Source organism: Hippichthys cyanospilos, chromosome 6 (genome assembly GCF_059441005.1).
Source record: "Hippichthys cyanospilos isolate Australia breed blue-spotted pipefish chromosome 6, RoL_Hcya_1.0, whole genome shotgun sequence".
Lineage (NCBI taxonomy): Eukaryota > Metazoa > Chordata > Actinopteri > Syngnathiformes > Syngnathidae > Hippichthys > Hippichthys cyanospilos.
This window is the reverse complement of record NC_142374.1, coordinates 20,389,956-20,403,823: the sequence shown is the minus strand read 5'-3', so window position 1 is coordinate 20,403,823 and position 13,868 is coordinate 20,389,956. Positions and strand designations below refer to the sequence as shown.

At 41.3% G+C, this 13,868-nt stretch overlaps 2 protein-coding genes across 2 annotated transcripts; one reads left to right on the top strand and one right to left on the bottom strand.

Moving 5' to 3' along the window:
• Positions 1 to 1,822: 1,822 nt before the first annotated feature.
• On the top strand, positions 1,823 to 4,343 carry LOC148422725 (uncharacterized). The gene is made up of 2 exons (XM_088417344.1): positions 1,823 to 2,018; positions 3,003 to 4,343. The coding sequence occupies exons 1-2, from the start codon at positions 1,833 to 1,835 to the stop codon at positions 4,053 to 4,055; spliced, it is 1,239 nt and encodes a 412-aa protein (XP_088273470.1). The 5' UTR covers positions 1,823 to 1,832; the 3' UTR covers positions 4,056 to 4,343.
• Positions 4,344 to 7,232: 2,889 nt separating this feature from the next.
• oaz2a (ornithine decarboxylase antizyme 2a) lies at positions 7,233 to 13,599 on the bottom strand. Its single transcript, XM_088416646.1, is given in 6 exon segments — positions 7,233 to 8,893; positions 10,052 to 10,137; positions 10,499 to 10,671; positions 11,672 to 11,752; positions 11,754 to 11,820; positions 13,580 to 13,599. Coding segments are annotated over 6 exon segments (561 nt in total). The 3' UTR covers positions 7,233 to 8,759.
• Between the last annotated feature and the right edge of the window lie 269 nt (positions 13,600 to 13,868).

Below are 13,868 nucleotides of genomic sequence, written 5' to 3'. Positions count from 1 at the left end.
TATTTATAATGATTTCTTTTTGCGAACAGGTCTGACACTTTATGTTGATTATGTTTTGTGGACAAATATTTATTAATTAAGTTAATGAAACTGCATGGCAGGTGTATTAGACAAACTAAATTGTGATTATGTGTATACAGGTTATATCACCTGTAACAGAAAGAATTATGCACTTTGCTGGCAGGTAGGGTACTTTTATTATTTACCTAGTTTCAAGATACTTATAGACAAAAATTATAGTATAAGATGCTTGTATATTGGGCAATGTCCATCAGGTCGTTAGAAAACCTCAAACAAATTATATCGGAATACTTTTGTTTCAAATATCTTATCAAATATAATAAAGGTATTTAACTCATTTAAGAAAGTGCATCATACAGGAAAAAGTGCGTGGTACAGAACCCGCGATTAACCGAAAGAATAAATGTAAAAGGTCGATACTAGATCTTCAGTATTGATTCATCGTTGATACTCACTTTGGTATCGATTCTATTGATACTTGGATCGAGCTGTGTGTCCTCAAATTAAATTAGCTAGCTCGATAGCTAGATTTGATTTGAAATGATTTAAAACGTTTGCACCATAATGCAAATATAAGGTACAGCCAAAATAGATTAGAACAGGAAATACAAGTCTGAAAACATCCCACCTGTTTTTCACGGGATCACTTTCCAACCCGGTGACATATTTACCAGCCAGACATGTTGAAAAGGAAATCCTCCCCCTTGGCCCACAAATGTCTGGGACCCCCCCCCCCCCCCCCCCCCCCCCCCCTCTCGCCAATTGATGTGCGATATGACAGCAGCAGCACAATAAAGTTAGAGGGGAGAGTAGCTGGAGGCGTCAAAGCACGAGTGGAAAGTTTGAGAAAGGTCAGTCAGGAGGCCTGAAAACTGAGATGCATGTAGATTAAAAAAAAAAAAAAAAAAGAAAAGAAAGACAGAAGTTGGAGGAGTGGGCCTTCTTTGGTTCCAACTACCACCTAAAAATGACCTGACTCCAAATACCATAAATATTAATAAAAAATACGTAAGCAACTATTTATAACGTTATTTAAATACATGATTGGTAAATATGACGAGACAAATGATAAACAATACAGCCAAACGTGAATAAACTTTCCAAAGAAGAGTATTTTACAGATTTTCACTTTTTTCACCCCATAACGATGTCTGTCCTACCCTTGAAGTGACGTTTAACTATAGTCAAGGTAAGGTTGTCCTCTTGTGGTAAAATTGTGAATTGCAACTTTTTTGGTTTGGTCGCGGAGATTAATAATGCACGCCGATGATTTCAATATAAAAATCCCTTAAATGGCATTCTTCCACTATGATTAGTCATTTGAATTGATCCAAAGCAGGCAACAATTTAACATTTATAAACAATATTATTTGGCGTAGACGCTACTGAGGTTATGTACACGGTTGTTGCGCACGAGACTAATGAATTTAAATTAACAAGTGTGTCTTTAAAAGCCTACAATATGGAGGACAGTCATGATTTTTAAAAAACAGCCTGTTTTAATTGTTAATCTAATAATACTCTACTGAAACTGCATTCGACGCAAAACGCATAACCTGACGCGACCCGCCACCGTTTTAATGGATTACACCACGTGATCCCTCTGTCTCCTGAAATTCTATCACGTTTACTTTTTTGTCCAATTTTTTTGTTTGTTTGTTTATAGCTGAGAAAAGAAATCGGAGACAAAAAAACTACAATCCGGAGTGTACGCGCTCGACAGGTATCTGTTGGCGTCATAACTACGCGACACTTGTCGAGCCTGTGACGACTAATCTCAACGACGGAAGTAGAACTTTGGTAAACAAACGATGGAGGACGTGCATTCGCTTGTGTTCTTTCTGCTCGGCATGTGGCTTTTTATCACTAAGAGAAGACAGGCTCTGTTCGAGAAAAGACTGCAGGCTGTAAGGAGGAACACAGCGGAGAAAATGAGGAGAGTTTGGGAATTGTTGGAAGCCGACTCGTTTCCGAGACGAAGACGACGACAAAAGATGGTTAGACTAGTGTTTGGGTTAAAAAATATTTTTTTTTGCACCAATTGACGTCAGTAGAATGGCGAAAGCGCAAGCATTAAAAAATTAAACGAACTCTGACATCCGTCTATTCCAGTTTTAAAACGGGTGAATTGTGTAGGCTTAAAATGTTGTATTCCCAAAACGTGATATACATCAAAATAAAATGTTATGACAAACGGGAGGACAAAACACGACAAAGCAAACAAATGGGGTTGCCTTCGCCTTAAGGGGATACTGTTTTTTTAAGCAATTTTTTACACGTAAAAAGTTGTTTTGTCAATAGTTTGAGAATTGTTTTTTATGTTCAACTAACGCTTTTTATAAACACATTGCAACCCGTCGTCTAAAATCACGTCAAACGCCCAATCCGAAATGGAAATCACGGTTCATTAGTTTGGGAAATGCTCAAAATTGATATGAATCTTTGAGTTTCTTTTCAGTTTGCACATAATAGGAAGGAAAAAAAATGATTCTGGACATTTCTAATTTAAGTGAACTTGTCATGTGTACATATTCATAGCGTGGATGTTATAATTATCTGGAAAGTCTGTATGTATGTTTGTTATTGTTCTTTGCTCCGTAATACTGACAAATAAATTGTTAATGTGAAATGTAAAGATGCAAAAAAAAAAAACATTGAGAATGTCACATGAACAAACCCGTAAAACAGGTGCGCTGTGATTGGATGTCAGTAGCATTGAGCACATGTGAATTCGTTTTAAAGGGAAAGATGCGTAATTTAGTTATCATAAAAGACAAAATATATATTTAATGTACTGCTGAAAATGGCTAAAAATGCCTAGTATCTCTTTAAAGCTCTATGGTGTGAAATGACTCAAATTTTCTCACTTTGTGGTCGACCATTAAAAATCAGAATTCGTTGAACCACTAGCAGGATGTCTTCAGACTTTTTTGAATTGTGTTTACTTCTGCTGACTAAAGCCAACTTGTTATGCTTTCCAGATGCTTCAGTTACTGCTCAAGCGGCGCCGGCGCCCGAGCATCTGGGCCGTTCGCCGCTCTAACGTGTGGTGGGACCAGATCGTCCCCGGTTTCACGCGCGCCGAGTGGGTCGGCCATTTCCGCATGTCGGAAGCCACCTTCCTGGACATCTGCGGCGCGCTGGGGCCGTCCATGGAGAAACGCGACACCAACTTCCGCGTGTGCGTCCCGCTCAAGAAGCGTGTGGCCATCGCGCTGTGGAAGCTCGCCACCAACAGCGAGTACCGAATCATCAGCCAGCTGTTCGGCGTCAGCAAGACCACCGTGTGGCGCTGCCTGCGCGAATTCTGCTCGGCGGCGTGCGCCCTGCTGCTGCCGCGCCGCCTCTGCTTTCCGGAGACGTTTGAAAGGATGGCGGCTGAGGTGGAGGAGAGCTGGGGGCTCCCCCGATGCATCGGCGCTATCGACGGGTTCCACGTTCCCATCATAGCGCCTCAGGAGAACCACGCCGATTACATCAACTCGAGCGGCTGGCATTCCATCATCCTCCAGGGCGTGGTGGATAGCGAGGGGCTTTTTTGGAGCGCGTGCGCCGGCATGGCCGGGAGTCTGCGCCACGCCCAAGCTCTAAGGGAGACTTCTTTGTGGGAGAGGGCCCAGCAAGGGAGGTTCCGGCCCGACTATTACGTCCTCGGGGACGACGCTTATCCATTAAAGCCGTGGCTGCTGAAAGCGTTCCGAGATGAAACGGCCACGCCGGAGCGGCGCGAGTACAACGAGAGGGCGCGGCGCGCCAGGGGAATGGTACACGCGGCTTTTTCCAGACTCAAAGGAAGGTGGCGCTGTTTGATCAAGAGGAATGACAGCGACATCCAAGTGGTCAAGACCATGGTGTTGACCTGCTGCGTGCTGCATAATATATGCGAGCAACGAGGGGAGGAGTACAGGGACCAATGGGACACTCCTGCTGCCATGATGCAGGCTGTAGAAAAAGAAATTGAGGAGGAGGAGGAACTGGAAGGTGTGGACGTGCGTGACAGTTTCTTGAGGTTTTTGAGCAATGAAGCGCTTTGATGTAATAAAACTTTTTTTATTTTTTGCTTAAATATAATTTGCACTTGGTTGCACTTTAATTGAAATAAACAGTGTTTGAGAACAAGTAATGAAGGCAAATCACTTCTCAAGCGGACCAGACTGGTAAAATTATATATAATTGGTTGGACTATAGATAGAAGCACTGCATTAAATGAATGGAAATAATTCAATGACAAAAAAAATGTTACGAATTTCTGGCTTCATGCCAATTTTATATGGAGTACTGTACGACATTTTCACAATGAATAAAAATACTTTGCTACTCAATTTCACTCTTAAATGTCAAGGCTGAAAATAATCATAGGTATAAAATAAGTTTGAATGCGATCCTTAAAAAAGGTAAACAATAGGCTGAAAGCGAAAATGCAACTCAAAGCGGAGCCACTGGAGGGCGCTGCGCTACATATTTTGCTGTGAACTCGGTCACTTGATCAGGTACACTCATACCCTTGCGGAATTTCACCCAAAATTTGCAGGAAATGTGACTGATCGAGCTTATTTGGGGGTAATGGTCAGGTGAAGCATTTTTTTTTTCATATCACAACCTCCTGGCCTTCCCTGCTAGGGTATGTAAATCTATGAGCACAACTGTACTTTCTCATTTCAGATAAGACGTGATCTTTTTAAAGCGTTCTCTCAACTGACAAGCTTGCTGCTTGCAGTCTTATTTCCCAAGCTGGCCTTGAGAAGGTCACATATTAAAGCGTTACAAGAAGAGCAGATTAAAAGCTAAAAGTGTGTCACAGCCCAAAGTCAAGCAGATGGCCTTCACGCATCCCGCGCCGATTGTGTAACAACACACTTGAGCGGTTATGACAGAAGCCAACGCGCGCACTCGTGTTCCCCTTTTTGATTTGTTTAGCTTTCCCCTCACTCAAAGGAGTCTTTCATTTCAGCTTTAATGGCAAACCACCATCCATTTATTACGCTGCGTGTCCTTGTCATGAAGGTCTCCAACTATTTGCTCAGAATCAAACCCGGAACCGTTTATCACTATTGCAGGGGTGTAGCTACGTGGTGGTCACTCTTTAGCTAATCCCACCATCCAGGTGCAGAATTTGATACCCGCGTCTTGACACCTGGAAGAGGTAGTCCAAGTATGGGAGTCTTTAGCTTGTAGATAAGCATTATATAAACACGCTATAAGCTAGCTTTCCTGTGTTATCAGTTGATGTGCTAGCATGAAGAGTTTGCAAACTTGGGACGCCGCAACAGTGAACCAAACCCTGCTAGGGGGGTTTGGTTATTCATGCTAGCACATCAACTGATAAAAGTTCAAGCTAAAGACTAGCTAAGCGCTAACTAATGGCATACGTGCAAAATGGGTGGACTATTTAAGACATTTAAATATTTTGAAATTACTTCCCTGTCGGCCTCTGACGATGTGCTAAAATCCTCTGAAGTTACTTTAGCGCTAGGTAGCTAGCAAATGGATGGACGATTGAGGATTAAAATAAACACAAGCTTCTGCTGTTGGCCAGTGTACTAAACTTAGTCATTTTAAATGAAAAACGAAGAACTTTCTGTAGGTTGACGGCTACTTAAGCCTGGTGTTGATATGTTTGCTGAAAATTGACGGGCAATCGACAACATATTGTGTGAAAGATGAAGTGCACCTTTTCATGATCTATTTTTATTTTTGGGGGGGCCTGTGACGAGTTTACAATTATTCCTGCCGATTCAAATGGAGTTGGTGTTTAAAGGTTTCAAAATTTGTGGTGACATCTATGTGGGACATGTACTGATTTTTTCCCAGGCTTATACTATGACCCCTGCGTCTTATTTTTCTTTACTATCCCTTGTGTTTTTCTTCTCTCATCTAAGATCTCAGGAGCTTCTTAAAGTACTGAGGCCTTTCCATCCTGTACCTCAGTGAGGAGCTAATCCCACAACGTGCTCTTTAAGAGGAGCCGCTAAAGTATGAGGTTTTTATTTGAAAGCGCTTGATGTGAGCCGCGTGTTGGCTAACAAAGTCACACTTCTTTTCTCACTTTCTGAGAAGCGCCAATGAGTGGACTTTACATAAACATCTGAGAGAGATTAAGGCCTGCAGGAGGACGGATTAACTAGGTGACAGTTTGAAGGCTTTGGTGGTTAGCGGCAACGCATCAGGAACTCACAATCGCCTGCTTCGTTTTTGGCAATGGAATTTCGCGTCAGAGAATTAGCGGAACAGATTAGGTGTGCGGGAAAAAAAAGTGAGGCAGGATGTGACATCTTGTAAAATTATAACTACTTCCCCCCCAAGAAGTACTTGAATTCTTTTTATAAAGTGGCTGTTTTGTATTTCTTGCAATGATTTCTCAAGGATAAAGCAATACAAATAAAATGAATCATATAAGTTAAAAATAAATGTAATATGACATTTCCCATTCAACAAGAAGAGTTAAGATTTACAGGAAAGGGGGAAAAAGGCGCTGTCCCGAGAAATCGTAAATCAACGAGATGAAGCGATAACATGCATACGCATCACCCTGCAAGAAAGCAACCATGAGAATCATTCCTGGATTTTTTTTTTCTTCTAAGGAAATGACAGAGAAATTGTTATGAGTAAATTTAAAGAATAGTCAGATCTGAGGGGAGGAAAAAAGATTTTAAGATAGCCAGTTCACAAGAAAAAATATTTTAGGGAATACATAAAAGCAGAATTAATTTAAAAGCATGTGGAAATCTCTGTCATGGATAGTCCATGACACTGAAAATTGAAATTACGTTTGTGTACAATACTTACACATGTGTATACACACATGTGTGTGTGTATATATATATATATATATATATATGTGTAAAAATACTGATAATTTTTGAAAAAAATAATTTATCAGTATTTTTACACTAATATATATATATATATAGTGTAAAAATACTGATAAATTATTTTTCAACAGTCAAATTGGATGCAGAAATTCTAAATGTGTAAGGAAAATGTTTAATTTTCTTAATACTGAGAATATAAATTTTAAATTTCTTTAAAAAGTCATTATGTCATCAATTAAAGAATAAAAATAGTTTGACGCTACCAAATTGTGGTGATGTCACTTTTTTTTGCTGTTTTTGTTGCTTTGTTCTGCACAACACAAGAGCATCTTGTTTTTATGTAGTTCACCAAGTTGCTTGTGGCTCTTTGACCTTAAGGATAAAACAAACAACAAACCGTAACATTTTTAAACACGTTATTTATTTTTCTTTGTTTATTTTTTATTTTTTGTTGAAACCATTTTCCCCTCCGCAAGTTTATCCACAGTGTACAAATGCGGATTGTCCACCAATGGAATCTAACTATCACTGGGAAATGAAGAAAATAAAATAAAAACAAAACAATAAATACCAAAACTATTCCAATATAGAGAAATATACATACATAGAAAATAGACTTTGGAGAGAAAATGCATAATATTGATTAGACCTGGAAAATGACCCCCTTCCCCCTCTCAGCCAAGATCAAAATTTCTTTGGCGTGGAGTTCAAAACGACAATTTTTTCAAAGCTGTATGTCTCCCGCAAGGTTAAATTGGATTGCATATAACTGTAATACCCTGAAGTGTTCTTCCTGCACAAAACATGAGCACATTTCTTTGTAAGACTTAAAAACGAGCCGACGCGAACTCTCCTCGTCAGGCACCGACGGTCACGAAATGCTTGACCGGCCCCGTGGCTGTTGCCGTGCGCGAACGTTAAAGACTTAAAAGTCGTCATGGTAACGGTTTCGGAAACGCCATGTCCACTAATTTGACCGGCCAATGACTTTTGATGGGACTCCATGGAACGGAATGGTCTTCAACCAGTCAATGACTTCTGGTAGCTCAGAGCAATTGATCTTTCCCAGAATAGTACATGAACATTAGATGCATTTTTTTTTTTTTTAATATATTCGTCTTTTGTGTAGTTTTATTGCCAGAGTTTTCCATCAAACTAATGATTCCCGCTAATAATTGAATGCACGAGTTGAAATCCCCGCTTATCCCTGAATCCTCGGACCAAACCAAACAATGGCTTCCTATGAATGAGAATGATTGTCATGTATGGGAATGTTGCATGGATGTTAAATGACACTTAAAAAAAAAAAAATCCATATTGTAACAGTTTTATTGACCCTCAAACCATTCTTGATAAGTCAATGACGTCTGATAAACCAAAATGACTCTTAGACTCATGTATGGCTGACAAATGACTTTAAATGAACCATAAATTGACCAAAGGTGGTATCAAAACTAGACGGCAAATATATGAAACACGATGACACTCCAACTGGTGTCAAACTGAACTTTTGCAACGGTTTTGCTGCCCCTTGGTGCAAACTGCTGTGGACCTTGACCAACCAATGACGCGTAATGACCCATTTGGACATTTCCACATTATGGAATCGAACATAAATGTGAAGCGAGACTTTGATTGGGACCTGCCGTTAGTTGAACCTCTCGTAAAACAACTTCAGGGTCTGTACAAAAATGTTCAAAAAGCCATCTCGTTCCCAACGTGATTTGTCGTCGTTGGGGACCAAAAAAAAAAAAAAAGCGGGAAAGGAGGGTAGGAAAAAGCTTGCATGTGACAAATTAGTTTCAAGCGACTTGGCTTGGAGTCTTAAAGGGACATAGGAAAAAAAGGCCCTCAATCCCAAAGGCAAGCAGAAAAGGTAAGGGGGGGTAGGAAAAAAAAGGGTGGGGTGGGCGGGGCTACGTGGGCTCACTCCTCATCCGAACTGCTGCCGATGTCCAGAGAGTAAAGCATGAAGGCCAAGTCGGGCCGGGTCGGAACCGAGGGGTCCCCCGGCTTCACCATCTCGAAGCCCATGTAGTGGAACGTCTTGATGATGGTCACTAGTGGTGCAGAGGGGGGAGGGGGGGCGACAAGAACACCTTGAGTGGGTCTGCTTGAATCATGTGAGGCACAGGTGGCGGGTGTTAGTCGGGGGATGGGTTCAGGCATGTCAGCGCCTGCATACCTGTGGCTGGGGTTAGAGCTATACCTGAAAATTTACATATGATTTTGTTTTGGGAGGGAGGGGGAGTTTTTTTTCTTTTTTTTTTTAAACCTATTTCAACAGGCGTCAATTACTCGTCTTTCAAGATTCACAAATCAGCAAAGTCGTGGTCACCCAAAGATAAATAAAATAACGAAAATACAAGTTTCCTTATTTAAAACGTCGCATGTTTTTGTGAAAATGTCTTTTGTTCGAATGCATTAATAGGCATCTATTTATTTATATATTTCACAATCAAATTATATTAGCATCCACGATTGATTAAGCTGCTCCTCAATGATATCAACATTTAAAAAGCCGGCTACTACACGTCAAATCAAGCACTTTGTCATCCTACCACCAGTAGGCGCTGTTTCCTACATGTTTGCATGACAAAAGCCTCTGCTTTTTTCAACCTAATATATTATTTACTAGTGTGAAATGGCGTTGAGTTTCCCACCTGATTCCTAATATCTACAGCGTAAGAGGTCAATTGAGGCTCAAAATTGTAATAAATTCAGTTTGAAATGACCCAAAGTGACATTTTGACGACTAATTGATTAAAATGTGCTCAAAAGTAATTCACGTGCTTGGTTCTAAGTAGGCTTCATTTTTTGCATTGGTTTGCACTCAGCGAGTAAGTTAGCTGTATTGCCCTGTGTGCCATTTATTTTAAATTATTATTATTATTATTATTATTATTATTAAACATAAGTATCAAGCTTTGAAGTCTTGTTTATATACTGCTTGTATAAAAAAGGGCAATAAATAGACGTTTGACCAAACATGATGAATAATCGTGATTTCTATATTGACCATAGTAATTGCGATGATTATTTTGGTCATAATGGTGCAGCCCTGCCACCAGGCTTTTTTTTTTTTTTTTTACTCTACATTAAATGTTTGGTTGGGTGGTATTTGAATAAGTTAGCAAAACAGTTGCCTCGTTGGTTGCTGTTCCGACATTGACGTACTACCGCAGGAGTAGCACAAGATAATACATTAAAAGTCTTACGTCGATCCTCTCTGTTTTTGCAGAACCACAGGAAGACCGAGTTCACCTTCAGCTTCTCCTCGGCAAACTCCAGCAGAGCGGTAAGCCTGAGGACGTCACACAGTCGGTCAGTGGACGACGTAAGGTGCCGATGACGCAGTCTTGCTCCTTTTACATAAGAGCTGCTAGCGCTTTACATAATATTGCAGTGTTAAGTGGCGCAGCTGGCGTCTGATTGGCCAACCGGCACTGCAGTTGCTGCGTCCAGCACAAGATAGAGATGAGTGCTCTTTACCATATTGGTGGTTCACAAACCTTTTACACAAAGTACCACCTCCAAAATATAATAATTTGCTCTCTAAGCAGCGCCATAATGTACATTAAACTATATTATCGTAAGCCACTGTAACGTTACTCACACTGCCTTCGATCATAAAAAACAAATTAGAGGTCAAATGGAACACTAACCCTTCTTTGCTTCCCTCGACCAGAGGCCCCGCGGGAATCTCCAGAAAGAGGCTATCCTCTGACAGGGCCGTATCCCAGAAGGCCGAGCGGCGCTCGCTCAGCTGGTAGTGGAAGCGCAGCAGTGAGGGGTTCCCGTTTACCTCTGTTGCTTGCGTCACGGTCAACTTCTCATCCTGTATGCGCAACGGATAAGATTCTGTCAGGGGACCCCCAGCACGAAAACCACCGGATTTTTTGCGACTATAAGGCGCACCGGTATAGAAGCGGACTATAAGCCGCAGGTCGAGCAACGCCATCTTCATGTTTAGCGTCAACAGATTTATGGAATATAGATGAATGAATGGATATTTTTAACAGTGCATTGTTAGGACTAGTTGACGCCACATAGAACATAAATGAAAGGGTTTATGTTCCTTTTTGTGTTTTCTTTCAAATTAAGAGCAAATTAAGTGGAAGATGAAGAAGCACCTTATTGTGGTTTAGTAAGTCCTTGCCACAAAAGTTGTTTACCTTTAGTTTGTTATAATTTTTTGGGATTGATTGAGTTAATGACAATTTTCCTGCAGACGAGCCAGAAATAAAACTGAAGATGTTACCTAACCTCTCCCCTGAATAAAATATGCCATTGGGAAAAAAAAAGGGATGTTTTGTTTAGCACCTAAGTTCACAAGGGGACAACAGTATATAATCAGTCTTGAGTTATTGGGAAAATATACAAAGCAAAGTGCAAACTGATTTTCCCCGGAAGGCTGTATCATTCCCTGGCCTGGTGATTCTTTTTTTTTTTTGTCTTTTAAGTTGACAGGCTCACTTTCATATTTCACATTTGATGAAGCCAATAAGCTCCAGGGGGAGGCCAATGAGTCTTATCTGTCTGATCCCACTATCGCTAATCCCCGGGCGCAGTCACATGTTGGGGGCGCAACGAGACACGCGTGTTCACACGCACTGCGGCGCGTATTTGGTTTTGCCCCAAACGGTTTGTATTCATCTTGAATAATTTCATCATAATTATTTAACCGAGGCGCTAAATTGAACACAGATGAAAAGAGAACGGTTGAATGCATACGACGCAATGTCCATAATGGAATTCTGTCATGCAATATACATCCATGCATTTTTCTTCTCATGTTGCGAGTGTGTGTGTGTGTGTGTGAGCGCGCACATGCTGACCTTGTGTAGTAGCACGCCGAGAGAGTGATCCCTGACCGTCCCTCGCCCACCCGGGATCTTCAGCTGTGGGTGAGGGGCATCAGGAGCACCACTGAGGCCCCGGTGGCCGAGGAATGGAGCCGGGCAGCCGCGAGCCCGCTAACCAGGAACTGCACTCACACATAGAACACGAGTAGATGCTGCCGAGTCACTTTCAAAGGGAAACGTGCTACATTTGAGTTTCCTTTTTCCCGACGCGTATGAAAAACCCAACTTGAAATGACTGATACAATATCTTGCTTTCTTCACAGTCTTTATTGGAATATTACGTTCCACGATGTCAACCAAAAAAATAGGAGGGGCAGCAAGATAAGGAGAAATGGAAAAACAAATTCACAACAATGTAAAGAAAATGTCACCAAAGTTAAGAATTTGACTAAAGGCCAAATGTGGTGGTGTGTCATGAGCTTTTTTAACATGGTTTCTGCACGTAATGGCACATTTAATGCAATGTTAAATACCTTTTAATTCTATGTAATGAATCATCAATGTATCTTTTCAAACTAAGAGAAAATGAATTGGAACATGAAGTAATTGCTAAACTCTTTCATCCATCTATTTTCTAGAGCCGCTTATCATTTCAAGGGTCGCAAGGCTTGCTGGTGCCTATCCCAGCTGACTTCAGGCAGTAGGCGGGGGACACCCGAAACTGGTTGCCAGCCAATCGCTGGGCACACCGAGACGAACAACCATTCACGTTGCCAATCACACCTAGGGAGAATTTATTCTGTCTAATACGCCTGCCATGCATGTTTTTTTGGAGTGTGTGAGAGGCCGGAGTGCCTGGAGAGAACCCACACGGGCTCGGGGAGAAGATGCAAACTCCACACAGGGAGCAAGGCACTTAGCCTGGGTTCTTAAGCTTCTCTTACTTAGTGTGTCACACTGTTAGCTAACACTTTCTTTCGGTGCTAAAAAAAAAATCTAATTTATTTCAATCGAGAAGTAAGCACTAGCAAGTTAGCTTTGCAACTAGCATTCTCCCGCTATTTCCAAAACAGCGAGCGTCAGTGACTGCGGGTAGCCAAGTGCAGTGTGTATGGGACAAAAAGTCCTGTTTTGTTGTTGACACAATGCCAGAAAAAAAAAAAATACAAATACCGGGCTGAACTTGCAATTCAGGTCGAGTCAGCCAAATCCTTTATAAATTCTCATACATTTCACTAGGGTACTCGTGCATGAATGTCAGCAGGCAGCCATTGTTGTTTCCGACAGCGCGCGTATTGCAATGATTGGCGACTGCCTTTAGTGAGGCCAAGCACATGACGAGATGACACCTCTGCAAATAGCCCGCCGGGCTTTTTTGCAAACACGCGTCTTCGAGAGACATGAGATGGACATGTTCGGGCCAACTGGGTCTTGCATGTGAGCAAACTACTGAAACGCGAGGCCGTCAGCTGCCTGACAGATAAGTTTCCCGGAGAATGTTGACACGGCTGAACATTTGTTTTTCTGTGCGGTAAGTTCGTCCCAGGTGACCTGACAAGTCACCGATGGCGACCTGAGACGCTCAGATTCAGGTCAAGTGTGCCAGCTGCGGGAAAACGGACTTCCATCTGAGAAGAGCCGCTTCAAGTCATACATTCTGTTGATGATCACGTTACAGCGGTTTACAACAATGACCACCGTATTTTCCGCACTATAAGGCGCACCCCCAATGAATGGCACATTTTAAAACTTTTTCCCTATATAAGGTGCACCTGATAAGGCGCACCCTCAATTAATGACATATTTTGAAACTTTTTCAATCACGATATAGTAATATTCAAAGTAATAACAATAATAACAAAAAAAATCTTTAAGCTCTCGATAGCATAACTCAATGTTAATATGAGCAAACTTGTTCAACTGTAAACAGGTAAAGCTTACTTTATCACTTCATTCCCCATTACGAATTCCAATCTCAACATTGATCCATATATAAGGCGCACCTGATTATAAGGCGCACCATCAGCTTTTTTTTAGAAATCATAAGGCTTTTATGTGGGCCTTATAGCGTGGAAAATACGGTACTTTTACAAATCAAACATTGTTTGCATTGTTTTTGATGAACACTTGGGCCTACTAAGTGGAACTTAGGTGTTGGACAGTGTAATCCTGTTTTTCAAGAGCTCGCACAAGCGGAGGTGGAAACAGTGGAGATGGCGATGAACGGTTC

Excerpts from the sequence above, each read along its gene's own strand:
- LOC148422725 (XM_088417344.1), top strand. The coding sequence starts at position 1,833 with ATGGAGGACGTGCATTCGCTTGTGTTCTTTCTGCTCGGCATGTGGCTT. Across the intron at positions 2,019-3,002 it reads GAAGACGACGACAAAAGATG|ATGCTTCAGTTACTGCTCAA; the intron begins GTTAGACTAGTG and ends TATGCTTTCCAG.